At 38.1% G+C, this 20,331-nt stretch overlaps 1 protein-coding gene and 1 long non-coding RNA gene across 3 annotated transcripts in view; one reads left to right on the top strand and one right to left on the bottom strand.

Annotated features, from left to right (window-relative positions):
• Positions 1-12,199, top strand: part of LOC122330434 — a 43,513-nt gene extending 31,314 nt beyond the window's left edge. The window contains exon 3 of the long non-coding RNA XR_006248013.1: positions 12,035-12,199. This is a non-coding gene — a long non-coding RNA (uncharacterized LOC122330434). The remainder of the gene's footprint in view (positions 1-12,034) is intronic.
• The window catches only part of tafa5b (TAFA chemokine like family member 5b), a 38,000-nt gene that overhangs the window by 10,828 nt on the left and 6,841 nt on the right, over positions 1-20,331 (bottom strand). Inside the window, exons 1-2 of one of the 2 annotated variants that reach the window (XM_043227380.1) lie at positions 13,346-13,976; positions 352-501 (exon numbers count right to left, since the gene is read on the bottom strand). In XM_043227380.1, the coding sequence (XP_043083315.1) occupies positions 352-501; positions 13,346-13,436 (241 nt within the window). In that variant the 5' untranslated portion in view covers positions 13,437-13,976. Of the gene's footprint in view, positions 1-351; positions 502-13,345; positions 13,977-20,331 lie in introns of those variants that run through there. The other variant, XM_043227379.1, reaches the window with a different exon arrangement.

The raw sequence follows: 20,331 nt of genomic DNA, 5'->3' as shown, positions 1-20,331 counted from the left end.
CCCAAGTTTGTTCATACGCCAACCTGTAGTCTAGATTCGCTTGTCATTTGTGTTTACAGAAGTTTGCTATTTAAATAACACATGGCAGCTCGGAGCTAATCTCACCAACTCTAAATTTCCCCAGCGTCCGTCACCTCGTAACACATTCGGCACACGTGACCTCAGGCACTGATGAAACCTGCAGCAACATCCCAAATCCTGTGAGTGACACTTCAGCCACACTCACTGAGCAGCATAATCTCACGGATCAGACTGGAATCTGAAAGCCCCAGCTATGGATGCTGTGGTGGGCTTAGAGGCAGTGGCACCAAAGCCTCGATGAGTCCCACCTCAGCCCCTCCTCATTCTTACCATCCACGCATGCTGGACTGGCTCTGGTAGTGCCGGCAATCTGGCCCTTCCTGCAGGCACACCTGGCCGTCTGCCGGGCGATGGTCCTCCTCGGCTGACTGCTGTCCCTGTCCAGAGTCACGATTTCACATGTACCCGCCACCAGCTGACCTGAATGAAGGACAAAGAGTTTAGAGAAATGTCAGCTGGGCTTTCAAAACCACCGGGATGACAATCAAGTCTTTAAGAAAATGTAAATGCTGCCAAATTCCTGGCTACAGCGCTGAATGATGTGGCTGGTTGCCAGTGATGTTGCTTACATGTTCTGAGTGGTTTTTAGCATGTTTCTATGCAACCATGAGGGTTTTCGTGGCAGTAAATATGGCTCGGGTTTAGGGCTCTGTGATTATTTGAAATAAGGCTGTGATTCATTTAAAGTGAACCTATTATGGGTTATGAAAGGTTCGTATTTTGGATTCGGGAGTCAACAACAGGTTGACATGCATGCAAGGCCGAAAAACACTTTGTTCAACGATTAATTTTTCAAACCTCTCCTTTGAGTGATGATAATCTGTAGTGATTGGTTGATTTCATTTTGATTTCATCATGCCTGTAATGCTTGATAAAGCAGTGTTTGAGAGCATAGTGCTGCTTTGTGTACAGCCATTACCAAGGGAAACAGCTAGCACCTAGTGGTAAAAAAGTTATTGGCATTTTCTTTCAGACAAATGCAAAAAGACCAAAAAGTGAGTGGGCAAAAAGCTAAAATGCTAAATTTCATTTTGACATAACCATGAAATGGTTTGGGACTCGTTTTTAAAAACAACATGTTTCAATGATTCAGAGTCGACTCTTTCTTTCGAGAGACACTATCTTCATACACGGTAAACCTTTGGGTTTAAGACTTTGCAGGATGTTTCGTTCACTTAGAGCTGTGTGACACACTGCATGAAAGGTCATTTTCACAAAACCATAATAGGACCACTTTATGCACTGCTTGTTTCAGAGTGAAGTGCAGCTCTATGTTTATTTACACGCAAGCAGGTAATTTTCTGGTGTTTCAGTGTTTCGAATCGGCTCGGTTCACAGTTAATATGAATGCATCACACAGGCTTTTCTCTGCATCTGCTCTGTTTTTCGTGCATGCGCTAGAAGGGAGGATTGAACCAAAAATGAAAATTCTCTCATGAAAAAATGCAATGGAATGGAAGTCTTCAAATAATCATCTTTTGTGTTAAGCAGAATACAGAAAGGTACATATAGGTTTAGAACAACTAGAAGGGAAATAAATTATAACAGAACTTACATTTTTGGGTGAACTGTCCCTTTAAGTAAATTTAGGAATGCAACATACACCAAAAATCTTCCCATTACTGCTGTATAATAAGATTTACTTATGAACTGCTTATAAACAAAAGGAGAAATATTAATATTTTCATATTTGTATTGTAAAATACATTTAGTAATATTTCTAATTTTTTTTAATGTTTCAATTAAAGTGCTTATTGTTATTGTAACTTATTATTAATCATAATCATAATAATGGTAATACTAATATCATAGTGATTATACATCATAATTAATATATGCTAACAATATGTATAACACAGTATATAATTTTTGAATTTGCCAAACAGCATTTTAAATTGTGATCCCAGAGTTTATCAGAAAAATCGCAATTCGATTTCCCCCCTAACTGTGCAGCCTCAGGTTCCTTCTTCAGTTCAAGATATGGATTTTTTTTTTCTCGATTTATCTTCTGGCAGGTGAAAATAATGTCTGATTGCTAAAAAAAAAGTAATAGCATGGTGCATGATTTGATAGCATAATTGTAGGAGAAATGGTGAGAGATGAGTAGGGATGAGGGATGCGGGATGAGCAATGTGGTTAAGTTTAAAGGTGCGTATAAAAGTCATTTTATTTTCTGCTTTTAATGAGCAGAGAACTTTTGATAACAGTGACAGTGTTCTGCTAAACAGTACAGAAGCATATGCTCAAATTGCCATCTTTTGTAAATACCGTGATTATGCATGCCGTACAATAAATACATAAATATTATTAACCATCTTATGAAAATCTGAAAGACGAAAAATATCTAGGAAAAAGCATCAGAACATGTTGCATGCCAGATTTGAACCATGAGCTCCGCAGTGCACTGCATTTGTAACTAGCCCACAGCTTTGACAGAATAAATGGATTTTTACGGTGCTGAGCTGTTAGTTTCCCTACTAATATTGTAGACTGAGGCATCACCCTTGTTAGCAGACTGATGGGGACCAAGTTCTGCTGAAGCTGCACACTGCAGCCATTGTTCAATGTTCCTCTATTATCCTGCACCTGCATAAACAGGAATCTATATACACGCTCTCATCAAGCCAGTGCAATATGCTGGATATGGACCTGCGACGGTGAATCATGTCCCAGCGATAATGTGTCAGCAGAAAAAGGCTTGATGAATCAGGGTGGGCTACAGGTCCACAAACCCCAGCGTAAGTCCAGACAGATAAGCAGCGTACAAGCTCTTGAGAGAGTGCTTATGTTAGATGATGATTAATCCAGCGCCAGGACGCCTCAACACCCCCAACCCCCTTACAAAGAAATGCTTATGTATATAATTAGGTTACCAAGCTTTTAACAGGCACTCTGTCACGACTGGACATGTTATTACCTGCAAGACAAAAACATATTAATCTAACTACTACCACTGATCATAAGGAGTGTGCGTGTCAATGCACTCATTTAGGAATTGAACTGATCATTAGTTTTGTTATTACCATGTATCTAGTAAGCAATAATAGTAATATTAATAATGTTAATAATAATTATTACAAAGGTAAAACACACACACATAACAAAAAGAATATATTAAATAATATAATATTTTTATTTCTTTATTTACATCTATTTATTCATTCATTCGTCTCAAGGTCACTAGAAACCACCATAACTTAGCTTTTTTACCATTTCCACTCCTCTCTGTGGCTTATAATTAAATGGTTTGTTTTTTTTTCCATGTTTCTGTACACTGTAACAAATCCAAAGTTGAGAAAACTTCAGGAGATCTGCGTTTTCTCAACTTGTTGCTTTCAGTCTAGACAACAAAAACCCCAAAAATCTCTTACAAAAACAAGTTGAGAAAACTAAAAACAAAAAAATTCTGTATTAAGAAGGAATTAAGAACTGCTTAAGTGACAAGCTATATTATATTGTGACAGATGCACAACCAACACTAAAATCATACTTAAAAGGTCATAGATATTATTAACAGTAAACAGTCGGTAATAAAATGAACATCTGAAATAAAATGAAATAAATGTTGACCGGGGAAGGTTGGAGTTACACTTCGAGCTAAAAAAATGACACAAAAATTCTGAAATGATCAAGGACATTGTTAAAAGTAAATGTTCACAACAATCCACACCCAGTAATAAAATAAAATAACTAAATAAATTCCCTCTCTTAACAGAGGAGATTTGAGTTCTCCAAGTTACAGTACGTTTCATAGTACTTCAAGCACTTTTATCTCAGAAGATCAAAGAAAATGTGATTCCCTGTGATATGGCCGCTTTAAACCCCATCTACGCTACAGATAGAGACAATTACGTTCACTACTGAGGAAAGCGTCCAATCAGAGGCTGCTTCTGAGTACTGCAATCATTAACAGTATGTAGTCTGTGAGTCACAGTGATCGAGTGTAGCCATGAGTGACATATAAAGGTGTTTGTCTGTAGCACATGATGGATTATAGCATCTTCTCAGCTTGATACGATGGCTGCTGGAGTTATTGACATGTAAAATTACCTGTATGTCTGTGTATGTATCCAGCTCGAGTTTGATCTACAGTGTGTGAAACGGTTCATCTGATCAAACGTGCATGAGCTCCAACACAAACGATGATGGATGACACCTCAGTGCAGAGGTACTGAACGTAAAAAGCACGACCAGGCCGGATTGGTCTGGTTTGCATATCTGTTTTTTTTTTTTCACGCATAAATAAAAAAATACAGCTTTTTTACATTTATGAGCATAGATGGAAATCTGTTTGCCCCAGGCGGCTAGAGAAAAGAGGCCATAACTTTCAGAAGCACATGGAGTCTTCGCTCTCAGCCCATCACCGATTCATCAAGATGCGAAGCAAGCCCATCACCTTTTATTACAAACAATATTTCACCCGGCGTTTGAAACTGAAACGGAAATATTGCGAGTATGTCAAAACTGCCAAAATAAACACAAAAGAATCTGAAGGAAAGTTCTCCAGACGACCCTTGTTGCTAGCAACTCCCGTCATAAAATACCAAGAGAACTTTCAATTCAATCTATTTTTGGCCAACTCGGTTGCTGGAGCGCTTCAGTGATTATTGGAACATTTTCAAGAGGTGATTTGATTTTTTTTTTTTTTTTCTTTTTTCCCCTCTCGATCTGTTTTCCTCTTCTCCAGACATCATTTCTCACTCTCCCTCTCTCTCCGCAAAATCAAATATCAGCATTCCTCTGAGTTACAAGAATCAGAAGGCATTGCTCTGGTGTCTGCTCTAATAGCTGTATGCCGGCTTTTTCTCTCTTCAAAGACCCCGAATGGAACTGAGGCTCTGGATAAAGTGGAATGGTTGATATGACAGGGCAGATACTTCAGCATTACATCATCACAGAACATGATGCGAGCGCGACTGGCAGGAAATGAGAGCGGTGATGTGGGTGGAAACGAAACTCCTCGTTATCAAAGTTGCTCTGAATTGAATAATGTATTCTTCAAAATAAGCTCTCTGATTCTGCAGACGTGGGACAAAACGGGCTACGGATGTGAAAAATAAACGTTTATGTACAGAGGAATCATTTTGGGTTTCTTGCTGCTTCCATTTGCTCACAAAATGTTTTTTGTTTGCTGAAACTTAACGTGTCAGGCCATCGGATAAAGAAAGTCATGTGTACTCGGTTATTTATAATAAATATTTGTAAATCATACCTTTATCTACAGTTAAGAAGGTATTGCGCATACAAAAACAGTTATTTTCTACCATTTAATAGTAAACGCAATCTGAAATCACATATACATCACATGCAGGAACTATTTTGTTTTTGGTGTTGCTGGATACAAATATGGGAAGTGATCTAGTTTTGATATAATTTCTATTGAAATAGTAAAATATTTATAGCATCATTATACTGTATGCTCCGCAAAACCAGTCACAGGGGTAATTTTTTTATAGATTTCTATGTCATCAGAAGCTTTCCATTGATATATGGTTAGGACAAGTTGATATTTGGCCGAGATTCATCTATTTGAAAATCTGGAATCTGCGCATGCAAAAAATCATATTCAAAAAAATTGAATATTGAGAAAAACACCTTTAAAGTTGCTCAGATTAGGTTCTAAGCAATGCAATTGCTAATTCAAAAATTAATATATTTACAGTAGAATATCTTCATGGAACATGATCCCTACTTAATATCCTAATGAATTTGCGATAATTATAACCTATACAATGTATTTTTAGCTATTGCTACATAATATATATATATGTATATATGTTAAAAAAGGGTGTTTTTAATGTAAATCAAATAAAGGTGAAACCTTATTAAAATTATACTTTCATTCCTTTTTCATTTCTACCCATCTATTTAACTTACCTTCTTTCTTCCGTTAAGTATTTATTTTCGCATTACTTGTTTATTGTTCCTAATTTTCAGTCATAGTTGGCGAGCGAAAAAGAAGTACCTTCGTTTTAATGCATAGCAACAACAAAAAGGGCAAAATGCTACATACGTGTTAAAAAATAATTTTCATGATCATTAACATAAAACTGCAGATTTAGCACGCAAAACTGCTAGACCAAACCAGTGCACAGTTATTCCGCCTTTCTAAAAAACGCAATCTTCTCGTCCTGTCGTGTTTGACAACACCCAGCCCTTCTCTCCCTTTCCCTGTGGCGCCCTGGAGGTGAGACTCACTCCAAAGCTGGAGGAAAAAGCTTCACCATTCATCTCCAACTTCAGGCCCAAATAGGCAGTAATGACCGGGCTCTGATAGACGTCGGAGAGAGAGAGGAGTCCATAGAGCCATTCATGGAGGCTAATCAGCATGCCAAGAGCAAAGCCTGGCTCTGCAGTGACTGAATGCAGACTGTGAGCGCCCCTCCTTTAATCTCTCACTCATTCATTCGGGCCTGCCGTGGCTTTATGACAAACCCGACCTTCTCGGGCCTTCTCTGCTGTTTCCCGCCACCTTTCCTCCACTGCCCTTTTTCAAACAGTCTAATCATTATAGTGTAAGAGCACTGGGCTAATTCAGAAGAAAACACGCTGAATGTGAGATGGCGGTATTAATAAGCAGGTTCACCCCAGGACGAGCAATTACGGCATCGTTAACACGGCAAGAATGCAAGTCGACACTTTGCTAATGGTCACGGGCCCCGAAACGCTCCGATAAGCTTCAGCTTTGCTCGCATTGTTCTAAAACGCCTCTAAGTGCTGCAGCTTAGACGTGTTAAGCGGCGCAACTCGTGATAGATGATACGCCCTCCCTGTCTGTTTAAATAGCCCCGCTGACAGCGAAATGTCTGATTCATCTCCAACCTCTTCGAGCGCTCTCCCCAGGATCTCCTGTATACTCCAGTGCATGCGTTTTAGGGATGAAAGAGCTGCCAACCATGCATCTCGGAGATGGAGACTTGCTGGCTGTGCTGATCTGAAATTCAAAAGCTATCCTTTACAGGCTGTCAGAAAAGTGATGGAGTGAAAAGGGAGTCTATCATCAGGGGACCGATGCTGGACTCCACCAGCGCCGCACGACGCTATCAGCCTTCATTCTCATGCCAAGATCGTTCGGTTCAATTCTATAACCCAAAGCTTTATGCAGCGCTTATTGCCTTGCAATGCGAGTCAATTGGCCTCATTTGACTGTAAGATGTTTTCATTAAGAAACATCAGCGGCGACAAAGGCATATGTGAATAATGTCATGTTCGGAGGCACGATAAGACAGGAGTTGTGAGAAGACAATTAGGGTATTGCATAATAATTGAGTATTAAACACAGCATAGTCTGAGGTGGAACGGAAACCAGGAAGTCAAATTTAAAAAAAATTAAAGATCAGATGAATACGTTTATATAATGTAATGCAAGTTCATGAAGTGAAACGATGAAAACAAGATACAGCAAATATGCATTTATTTATTTATAAAATAAGCTCAATTAATGTATTATAATACTAAATGCATTTATTAAAGTAAATGTAAAATAGTTGCTTTTGGTTTTCATTATTTTATTCAAACTATTCCTACAAGTACGTGGCATAGCAATGGGCAAGTCTTTCATTCCTAGGGAATGCAAAAAACTGAATACCTTGAATGCAATGTCAGCTGCTTTGAAATGAAAGAAGAGTTCAGATGCAAAAGTACAGTTTACAGTACAGTTCTCCACGTACAGTTTGAAATGTTCTTTTCAGGCACCTATATGTTTATGTACAGTTATTTCACTTATAATCTATTTACAGTTATTTCACAAATAACCTATTTATTGCCATTAAAGTGAAATTACTACACCTCCACAAAGGAGCCTGATAAAAATGCACATTTTAGAGCACTACAGCACTTGTAGGCTTTTGCATCTGAACTCTTGACATGCACATTGAAAATGATAAATGTAAACAGTTTTTTATATAACTTTGCTTCCATTTAACTTTAACAAGTCTGTTAAAAAAAGACAGTAAAAAACAAGGACCACTTGAAGTCAAATTCAAGACAAAAAAACCCCAGCAAGGTCAGATATGAGACAACACACATAGAAATAATAGAGAGACCTCATGGCTTTTTAAATAGTAAAAAAATCACAACAAATTTATACGATGCACATACAACACAAGTTAATTATATCAATAAATCTTTGGTCAAAGTTCCAGTTTTTCTGAATTAATAAATACATTTCTAATTTCTAACACTGGCTCAAGTAGCTTTTGAGTGTCTATCACTTTAGTTTTTTCGGCATGATCTAAACTGTTGGCTCTAGTCGCACAGTGTCAACTGTTTTTTACGCCAGCTCCACACGACGAATCAGCGGATGAGCTCAGCAATAAGAACGCAAATACTGATATTCGGCCTAGCAAAAAACAAACAGAACTGATGAAAGCAAACCAGTGATAAAGTAAATCTGTTTATTTCTTTCAAAAGCAAGTGCTGCTAACAGTGGTCACTTTGTCGTGTCCAGTGTCCTTTGGGGACGTTCACATGGCGCACGTTCTTTCCCTTGGGAGCTTCCGCTTTCATGGATAAATTTCAAACAAAGCATAAATGGATTTCCATCACTAAAAATCGCCTGCACTAGTTACTACTAAACTTATTTAAAAATGGATATCTCTGTGGCGCTGTCACGTCCGGTGTAACTATACAGTAGTCAACATTTAAAGTGGATCAAAAAAAATGTATGAAATAGAAGAGCACATTATATTTAACTTTGGTAAATGATTTTGATCCTCTTCAAACGTTGACTACTGTATACCATGAAGCCCTAGTCCCTACCATTAGAGACTCTGGTATTGAGTAGACAGAATTATTGCAACCTGAAATTGAGGACTTTATATCCTGTATCATATATTTTAGGTCAATTTTTTATGACAAGTCCTATTCAGCCAGTTGCTACATCATAATATCAGCTGCCTATAACCTGCTAAAGATACTTTATCTGGGTAGTATATATCCCTTCCTGTCACCCTATACACCTATTATCCTTGCCTAGATTGGCGCAGTAGTCAGAGGGAGGGTTGGCGGGGGACGAGGGTCTCCTTTAGAGTCAGTAATGACAGTCAGACTGAGATTGGACCTGATGCCAGGTCAGCCTGGCTGGCCTCTGAGCTCAGCAGGCAGGCAAAATCGTTGCTTCCCAAGTCCAATCATACCAAAAAGCCCCTGCAAAGCGTGACTGCAAGACGTCTACTTGTACAGACTCCTGGGGAGTGCTTTAAACTAATTTATTTAGAATACTTAAAACTTTCACAGAACACTTTGTTAAGACACGCAAGCCTTCCACAGGCCTGCCGCATCCACAGTGTTCCACTTTGTTAATCACTCCATGGTTTTAGTCTGGCATCCATCCTCTTTCAAGCTATTTTCATCAATTAGCAACCGCTGAGGAGTTCAGGTGGCCACAGTAATGGTAATCTTTGAAGCCAACTGTTCGTTTGAAATGCTTAGCTGTTGCATTGTATGGGCTTTTTGAGCATGTTTTTCTGTACGCTTTTACTGTCATCAGAACAGGAACCTATTGGTCAGAAGAGATTTTGTTTGACCTAAACAGCCAATCAAAAGAAAATGTGAATTTAAAATACTCAGTAGGTCTGTTACTGAATCTTTTTCAATCTCCTGCTAACCCAAGACAATAAAAAAGAAAGGCCACTTGAAGTTAAAATCAAGACACAAAACAGAAAGGTCAGATATGAGACGATGTCTACAGCTGTTAGAGAAACTAGAGGATAAAATACAATAATGTACATAATGCACTGCAAATAATAAGCAAATTCATTATTTAAAAAAATCAGTGGCTGAAATTCATGTTTGAATTGAGAGAGATGAAACAAGCAACAACAAATGTTCATTTGTTTATTTTATTTATAAAACAACTATAAAATGTATATTTTTATAAAATAGCTACACTTATAAAATACAAATAAATGTATTTATTACAAAATACAAATATTAATATAGAAAATACTTTTTGCTTTAAGGGATAGTTCACACATTAATTACTCACCCTCATGTCATTCCAAACCTGTTAGACCTTCTTTCATCGTCAGAACACAAATGAGGGTATTTTTGAACAAATCGAAATGCTTTCTGCTCTTCTATAGACTGTAAGAATCCCGTCACATTCAAGGCCCAGAAAGGCAGTAAGGACATTGATAAAATAGTCTGTGTAACGTCAGTGGCTCAACTGGGATTTCGCGAAGCTTCGAGAATTTGTGTGCAAAGAAAACAAAAATAACGACTTTATTCAATGATTTCTTCTCTCCAGAGACCGTCACCCACCAATATTGACGTATGCACATTGCTTACCTCTGCTTGTAACCAAGGCACAGCGCTTTAATGGTAAATGGACTATCCCAATTATTGAATAATTTTGGGTTTTTTTTATTTCTCTCTGTACAAAAAGTATCCTCATAGCTTCGTAAAATTACGGATGAACCACAGTTGAACCACCATGTCACATGTACTGTTTTAACAATGTCCTTACCACCTTTCTGTGCCTTGACCCTTGCTGTCTATGATGGAGCAGAAAGTTCTCGGATTTCATTAAAAATCTTCATTTGTGTTCTGAAGATGTACAGATGTCTTATGGGTTTGAAACTGTTTTATTAAAACGATTTCCTTCTGTTCTCTCTCATTGTCATCATGAGCAGAGCTCACTGAAATGAACAGCCAATGGCATTACAACAAAATTTAGTTAACAATGATGTATAAAACCAGAAATACTTACTTTTAAGACTGGTTTTCTTTTTTATTATTTGTGACTATATCAAGACTACATCATAACAAATAAGGCAAGAAATTTGGCTACAAATGGAGCCTCAATAAAAAAATCTATAAAAAAAACCTGTGCAATAGCTTAAAAATCACCATCCAAATAACTTTTACTCATGCAATGTGGCATATTTCCAAGTGAAACATAATATTAAAAAGAAAAAAAGTAAGGTTTCATTTTTATCCAAGTGTGTCATTATCACATTATTGTTAACCTGCATGAAATTGCACTAACTATTAGCAAGGCGGTAAAAAGTGATGTCAGCCGAAAAGGAAAATTGTTTCGATGGCGAAAACAGGTTATTATTTTTCATGAAAGCTGAAATTTTCGTACTTAACATGCGCTGCATAATCACTCACAATAACAGCATAAATGTGTATTTGGAAAGTACATATGGTCAATTTGGATTTCATGCTCCCTTAGTAAATTGTGCTTGTTCGTTGTAACAATCGGTCCTGATGAACTGCTATTTTTATTGCCATTGGGCGATCCGTTCTAAATAGAGCATAAACGAAACTGGCCTAGCGATAAAAAAAAAAATAAATAAATGGAGAAATGTTGGAAAATGTGAGCTGAGGTCTGAGGCTGGTGCATTATAATATCAAACACCCAACACTGCACTAAGTCTCTGTATGTAGGAAATGAAAAGCGTTTGGGCCGATGCCTCCTGCGGTTCTCTCTATCACTATGCTGGAGGTCACCGCTCTATTCCTTGGCACTTTGTGAGAAGCAAACCCATGCATTCTCCAATTATTTTCTTAAAAGCCCAGTTACTGTGGCAACCAGGCCAACATGTTTTGTTTGCCATGGCGGCAGGCCAACTCAAACCTTTAAGCTGTTCAAAGCAAGCTCACACATAATGGGTGACTGCTCTTGTGGTCTCAACCTTACACCTATACTGATATCACACGCACAAAAACTCCAAACGTAACTTAATGAAAGCGTCGCTTTACTTACAACTTCGTCAGTTGGTTAAAAATAAAGTCATCTGCAAAGGCCGTCGATCGGAATCCAATCCCAACTCGCCTTTACGCCGTATTTAGGATTTGTAAAAAAAAAATAATTGTCTGTTCTCCGAGCTAAAAAAAGACATTGGAAACTGGTCATGAACAAGTTTGAACTTTTCCACATCGCTGAGACTCTTATGCAACATGGATCAATTTTATGAGGCAGAATTTTCTCGCTTTTGCTTTCCAGAGCACATAGAAGATAAAAGATGTCAGACTGAGCTCTAGGGTGTCACATCAGCACCTACAGGACTTGAAGCATCTCCTTTATCCATCTATCTTCTGTCTATCGTCTATCTATTTATCTCCTCGATGATGCCGTGCTCAAGGATGGTGAGATTGGGAATATAGTCAGACGTGTCTTTGTTTCTTTAGTTGCATCATGTATCACAATCCAGTCTGTAACCATTTTTAATCACAAATTATGGTGAATCAAACTGTAAGACGTTTAATTTTGATATCTTCAGCTCTCAAAATTCGTTAAATGTTGTTGTTGTTGATGGAGGTGGTTGTTGTTGTTGTTTTTTTTACAAAGGCAGCCAATAAATGACATTGTTACAAATATAGCATCTCCTTGAGCAAATAAATGGAGTAGCAATTCAAACAGATGATCCTTAGTTTGGCTACAGGCTAGATTTAAGCACTACATATTGACAAGTTCACAAAAGGTCATGCCGCAAGATCCTTTTTCTTATCAATTCTGATGCCAGATGAATGCAGTATCACTGACGCACGTAAACGGAAAGAACGTATGTATTTAATGAAGTACATACGTGAAAGACAGGTCATTGTCTCATTAAAAGGGTGTTTGCATTATGCTTTGCATAATCTTTTCATAATCAACTTTCTTACCCTTCACTGTAAAAATAATTAAATAAATAAATCATCTCTATCATCTCACATCTATTTATATAAAATTACAAAAATGTAATTTTACTGTAAAGTATTCTAAAACATTAAAAATAACATTTCTGAATGACTTTATAATTTGAAGCGAAATTGTATATTCAACAAGGCCGTATACGTTAACAATAAAATACTGTTGAAATTATATTTTGTAATTAAGACCACCTAAGATATTCCCACAAACCATCACATTTATTTTAAATGTTCTCTGTTATCGGTTACATACACTTGACTATTTTGTATGTTTAACTTCATGTTATTTACCTCAGGTTTACAGCCTTATTTTAGATGTATAGATGTATGTATAGAGGCCGATTTCGACATCATGTGGCCTTTCACTGCACCACCTGTACAGTCATCATCACATGTTACAGTAACAAAGATTCTAACAGCTCAGACACATACTATATGCCTTAATGACATATATGCACTTAATACTACAACGCCAAAAAGTCATTAAAATGTCGTAACACAAGTTAACCGCTATATTTTCATGGTAAAGTTCTAGCGACCACAACTTGTTTTTATTATAATTATGTAATGCAAAAAAAAAAAAGAAAATCCACAGAATTCTGACCAGGAAGATTAGGCTTACCTTCGCCGAATAAATGCGCTTGAATCAAGAAGAGCAGGAAAAAGCCCGCCGCCGCTCCCGCGAGCGCCCACGCCACACGGAGATGCTGCATCTTTCTGAAGATCGGACGCGTTCACAGCAGCACATCCATCCCGGCTCAACACCGAGTAAACATTCCCTGCTTCTCGGGACGAGCAGGCTGTTTGAGGACACTTTCCATGCGGGTTGCGCGGAGCTGCTCAGCGACAGGTTTCTACTCGGAGAGATTAAAGTTCGACGCGAGAGAGTTTGACCGCGGAATCTGACACCTGGCGTCCCGTTAACCGCTGCATGCTCTTCCCGCTCGCCGCTCGTCCCGAAATACTCAGCGGGCGCCGCGCGTCTTCACGCGCCCCGAGCTGCAACGAACAATCGCCGTCCCCCCACGGAATCCCGGTAAAGTCCAGGGAAAGAGCTCACGTGCGTCCAAAGCCTCGCGCGCGCCGTTGACTCCCCAGCGGAAACCGTGCGGGCTCGCGCGCGTCTCCCCTTTAACTGAGGCTGCGGTCCTGCGCGCGAGTTTCGTCTCGGTTCGAAATCTACGTCATCGCTGTTAAATCTGTCAATCTCCGGGCGATTCCACTCACAGAGCGCGCGGGAACACCTGCTTACAGTAGGCCAACAAGCATGCTTCGTTACGAAAATGTTTCCCCCCCTCTCTGTTTAATGCATAGCTGCGGTATTCCGGTTTTCCCCCCTTTCCTTTTCCTCTGATTTATCGGGAACAGCTTACCGTCTTCGATCCGGTGAAATTCACAAACGCAGTTTTCAGATCAAAGGGGAGTTAGCATTAATATTCATACGCCATAACGTGTTAAAATTAGCTACTGTTAAAAACCGTCAGTTGCTAGAACTTTGCTGTAAAAAAAAAAAAGTGATGGTATTACAGGCATTTTGGTGAATGTGTATTTTATTTTCTAACCGAATAGTGGTAGCTACTGACAGTCTTTCATTCAATGAAAGGCCACACGGTCAATTGCACAAAAATAATAAATAGACAGATGACTGAAAATAATGAATATGAACAAACGGGAATGCAACACAAAACACAAAAAAGTCAGTAGGGGCCAGTGGGCTATTTTGGACCCCACTGACTGTAATTGCATGTACAAGAGCAGTTATCATTTTTAGCAGCCTATCGTATTTCTTGTTACACAAATGTTCGCTTTCTATCGTTTTTAAGTTTAAGGGGCCCCCCTTAGTTTACACGCAAGTCAAAATGGGTTTCTTCCATTTTCCTTCTTATATCTATGTACGTGATTGCATACAGGCAATGTTAAATATCACATTGACGTTCAGATTTATATTTAGCAAGAAAGTAAATATCAAGCTGCCATTTAGGAGGTGCTTTTATCCATTACAGTAAAGGCTATTTATAACAGCGACAATACCGCTGGATCATCAGCGCGAGGCGTGCACACCATCTATATTAACATCACAATTCAAACACATGCATCTAACTTAACCCGTATACATGCATTCCGGCAGGAAGACGTGCTTTCACATTAGTTTTAGTTTTGAAGGTTTTTTTTCCTGAAGCTTCTCTAAAAAGTCTTCTTCATTCAGTGATGGATAGCTATTTGCTCTGTCTCTTGATGATATAATTAACGGTGATCTCTTTTAATGCATGCATTCAGATTTAAAAGTAATCCGTTTTCTTTGCCGTTAATGTCACTTTTCATATTATTCCCAAGTACGGCTGTCCACACATGACATCCCGTCACATTCTCATATTGTTCTCACGTACTCCGAGCTTCAGTAGAAGAATGGCAATCAATCAGCGGGGACCCAATTAAATATGTTCAGAATACCGCACCACTGCAAAGTCAAGCTGCTACTGAAATATCCTGCCCTATAATAACATGTTCCCCCTGTGTTGCCAATATATCTCCTACAGATCTAGTCTTTTTTCTCCCGCTCTATCTCTCAATTTCCATTTTGTCTAAGGGGAATATCTATATTTGACTCTGCAGTGTTTGTTGGAAGTACTGTATGAAAATATGTGGCGGGACAATAGACCCAGTTCCAATTTATTAAGCCTGCTTTCATTTATTTACTTTTTACACTTGTTTTCCATAGTAATTGCAACGTCTCAGTGGAGACACAGGAAAGTGATATTGGTGTGATATATATAAGCAATATGAGCCAGACCCACTACCCTATTTTGTTTTCTATTTTTGGTGGGTGAAAGGTAAATTTATTCACACCAACGTAATTCCCGCTCGACGAGCCACGGAAACCAAATGTTTGAGTATGAATATTTATATCAGTCGAGTATTTAGCAACAGCTACTATGGAGAAAATAAACGATCGCTGAAACAGATAAATACCTTAAACTGAACCCGAGGAACTCAACATTTCAATTCATAGACTTAATCTCTCAGATCAATGCAGGGACGGGCCACTGTTTGCCCTTTTTTTTTTATCTAAATCCCTTTCCTTGATTTGGAATCAGAAATCCATTTGTTCAGAGAACATCTAAAACAAATTACGAGAAGAGCGTCAGCTCCAAACTTTAGATTTGGAATGAGAAAAGATTACTTACTAAACATTTATCTCATGCTAATGAGAGCACTGGATACCAGATGAATTAAAGAGACAGTTCACCCAAAAAAACGAAATCGTGGAACGCAACTAAAGTCGCGAAAAAATATCTTCTATGCGGAACGATTTTTACGCTGGTTTGGAAACGCACGAAGGGCATACCGCGTGTTGTGCTATATTGCACATCTCCTGAAGTCACGGAGCATTCGCTGATGATCTTCGAGTGAGCTGAAGAATCGATTCATTGATTGTAATAACTTTAGATGCAAACTGTTTGAGATGCAAACTGCAATTCAGGATATTTAAAAAGCTACACGTGTTAATGTGCTTCACGTTCAGGATAAAAATAAGGTGGGGGAAAAAAACATGTTAATGAATCTTGACTCGCACCATCTTCCTGTCTGAGAGCCAAGGGCGCTCTCACCTGCACTGTAATGTTATGCAGCATTTCTGTCACTGTTATCACTGCAACACTCTGGGGGAGCAAAGCGCAGACCACCGCTTGACTGCTGAACGTCCCTAAAGCGCAGTTTGCACTCCGCAATACATCTGCCATCACGGCGAGTCTCCTTATAATCAATATCTTTGTCAGAATTAGTCACATGGCCTCTCCGCCGACCCTGGGAATCCTGCACCTTGATGAATCTGTGAAGATGAAGTCTAGTGAGCAAAGAGATGATTGCGTAGAAGTCACTGAAGGAAACTGTTCAGCGTTCGCAAACCCTGTCATTAATTACTCACCTTCGTGTCGCTCTAAACATGCACGACTTATTCCACGTAACAAAAAAGAAGATAATTTAAAGAATTTCAGATGGGTTTTTGTTTTGTACAGAAAGTCAATAGAGGCCAGAGGGATTATTTGGGCCCCAATGGCTTTCATTGTATGGACGTTGTATGTTCAGTCATCTTATTTTTTAAATTAAAGAGGTCAAGAAATGAGAAATCAAATTTATATTTCGCCGTAGTCTTTGTATGATTAAAACATCCTGCAAGTTTCTTAACGTCTTCATCGTTATAAACAAAGCAATTTATTTAATAAAGCTCCAAAAAAGCTCCAAAGCTTCAGCATGTTGAACAAAATCCAAGAATAAGAAAACAATACTATTTTACAATTGCAATTTTAAATCTGTATTATTGGATATGTGCAAAAAAGTGTTATTTTTAGAAAAAAACAAAACGAATAATGAACAAGATAACTTGAATTCATAATAAAAATAAATTCCCATGAGATTGTGTTCAAATAAAAGCACATAACAAAATACTCCAAACAGATATGATTTTATTTGGGAAACTGTAACTACGATTTTTCTTGATTTTACAATGAATAATGACTTCAATCTCTGTCTGTTTGTCAAACAAAGCTATTATTATGTTGCATAACTCGTATAGACTTTAGTTTTTAGTCATTTTGAAGCTCAGCATCTTCAGTCATCGCTGTCATGGCCAGAATATTCCTTTCAAAAATCCTCTGTTCGAAATCATACAGATTTGAGCACAACCTGAAAGAGAGTCATCTGTGGAAGAACTATCACTTTAACACGAGACAAAAGCACATCCGAAATGACTCACGGCTTTCGAAATCAAACACATTTGCTGCTGATGTGCAGATGTAAGGCTTTCTGCTCTGACAGGTGTTCGAACCACAGGATCGTGGCTTCTAGGGTGTGAAAACTTCAGCGTAATTAGCCATGACAGATTTTAACCAAGCAAAATACAAGAGGCTTGAAGAGGAGAAGAAATTGATACACTTTAAGGAAATTCCACCCCCAGCCAATGTCTAACCGCACAGCTCATCCTTATTACAGTTTGGGTTGTGCAATCCAATTTGGATGAATCCCATTAAATGTGACATCCGCCTTCACAATATGCATTCCAGTAAATCTGCTGCGTTTCAGCAATGTTTTTTTCCCCGTTTCAAGATATGTTGATCCATATGGCAGTCGAATCTCTGGCTCTTGTTTAGTTAAACTGAAACCATTTATATATAAATCTGCATTGTGGACGCTGTAACTGTATCCTTGATTTGAGCGTGAGCGATGTGTTTCTGCTGTCGGAGGTAATCAGGACGGATTAAGCCTCACTGTTTTTCTCACAGACAGTCCGAAAGAAAAGCTGATGGTAGAGATCCCAATCAAAGAGAGGTGGGAAACTGTGACATGTCCAGATACGTTGAGTGATAAGAAGGCAGGGGCTCTTCTTCTCTCGCCTGCCCGGAAAGACTTCTCTAATAAATCTACGACTAATTTGGGCCAGACTCCAGCGTTTCAAAAGAAGTGAGAAATGGTCTGATGGGCCGGTGTAAAGCAGTGCAGTACATTTCCGTACCCCCCATCATAGTATGTATGGTTTAATATAGTGTATCAAATATTAAGTTCGGTGCTTATTAATTAGTCGCTGATGCAGTGGACACATTTTTAAAAGCCATTTTAGTTATTCATGGCGTGATGGTGTTGCATCAAGTGCAATTTGATGTAACAATTATACTTAACTGTAAGTCGATTGGATTGTCCGCTTTAGATTTTTTTTTTACATTGGCTAAAAATAGGAAAAGAGGAAAAGAATAAGAATCAAACTTACTTACAGTAACAACACTTCTAAAGAAGAGTTTGTGAAACAGGACGTTTTCTAAATGAGCACAATGAAAGACAGATGTTTTTTGATAAAGTATCCAAATTACATAACAAAAGACGGGACTTTTATGGGAGGCTTTTATTTGTCTTGAACAACTGTGGTCAGAAGGACAGCACAAAGGTAAGTAGGGGACTAAAACTAAAGTCATAAAAACTTTCTTTACAAAACCAGAAAAAGAATGTAAGTTTATTTAACTTTATGAAACAAATAACATTGAAATAAAAAAGTAATAAAAAAATAAATGTCGACATCAAAAAAATTACTATAATGGTCAGATTAAAATAAAAGGGAATATAATTCAAAATGATTACCAAAAAATATAGTATCTCTATAATAGCAAAAATATCACCTTTGAACGTGAATATTGCGCTAGTGGTTAATGTTATTGGTGACAATATTATTGATTTTTTTTTTAGTTATGTATTTGTGACAGTGAAGATTCGAACCTTTTTAATTATTATGTTTAAATCTTGTTTCAACAAAAACCTTTTTGTGGCGATTTATTAAATCGTGCAACAGCAGATTAAAAGGACATTTAAATAAGTACGGTGCTTTTGTATGAATCAGTGTCCCAGAGTGCCGTGCACAAATATCTGACACATATCTTATCACATTTCTGACAGTTAACTTCAAATAAACACACTCAGTTTGTAAAGCCTTCCTCTTTATTTCCTGTTGAGTCATTCTACCACACTTCTGCCTGTTTCTGAAGGTCTGTTTTTACCCTTTCAGAAAAAAATTTTTTTTTTACAACAGACATCTTTTACTTGAAGTTATAAAGTCAAAAGGTACTACATGACAGAAACGACCTCATGTGTAAAGTCAATATTTACTGACTGAAACAGCGGTGCCCTGGTCAGTTCGGAGGACAGATGGATGATCTCAAAGAGAATCTAAGTGTGGAAAAGCAGATACTTCTCTACTTCTGAAGTGTTTTCCATGCAGGGCAGGACAGCGTTATTATGGACAGTATTGATTTGACAGAACTAACATTTTGCCCATTGACCGTGATGCACTGTTGTATCAAGTGTTTATGAAATGGAGAGCATGTGTGAAATTAATTATTGACAGATTCAAATATGCCGTCCACAACGGTGTAGATGTGGATGGTAAGCAGTTTTTGACAAATGCTGTAGATAAATCATTCAGACAAGATGTAGTGACAAGCAACCGAGCTTAAAAAGGTTTTCATGCGAATGATGCAGATGTAGATGATCAAGTAGTAATGCTGAATTCACTTGGCTTGTCAAAACATAGCCGACATCTGTGACCACATTTCTAAAGTGATACATCATTCGGCACAGTGTAAAAACTCTGCCGTTTTCCAACCTAATCACAAGCAAAACCTCAGTCGGATGATTCTATGAGCAATGACCGAAAAAGAGATTGCTTATTAAAATCTAATATCTTGTAAAGGATCAGTAAAATGAAATAGAGATTTGACTAAAATATTGTTTAGGCCAGAGATGTAATCACGAAAAGGCATTCCACCGAGGATAACTCCATTTTCTCAAACTGTTGGCGGCATTACCACCAAATTGAGAGAGAGGAGAAAAAAGTTAATGTGCTTGTAAAAGATGGGCCACTTTATGAATTTTACTGCCCACAGGTCAGATGGGAATACATTCATTCTATATTCAGTGCAGAATTTATACCGGTTTCTCGTCGTTGCTATGCAAAGCACACAAGAACATTTTCAAGGCAAATCATAAAGCATCTGCCCTTCAGTGGTGAAGATGGAGAAACAATTCTGAAAAGGTGTGTATGCCTCTGTGTGTGTGTGTGTGTGTGTG

This window comes from Puntigrus tetrazona, chromosome 25 (genome assembly GCF_018831695.1).
Source record: "Puntigrus tetrazona isolate hp1 chromosome 25, ASM1883169v1, whole genome shotgun sequence".
Classification (NCBI taxonomy): domain Eukaryota; kingdom Metazoa; phylum Chordata; class Actinopteri; order Cypriniformes; family Cyprinidae; genus Puntigrus; species Puntigrus tetrazona.
This window is presented reverse-complemented; position numbering and strand designations above follow the sequence as displayed.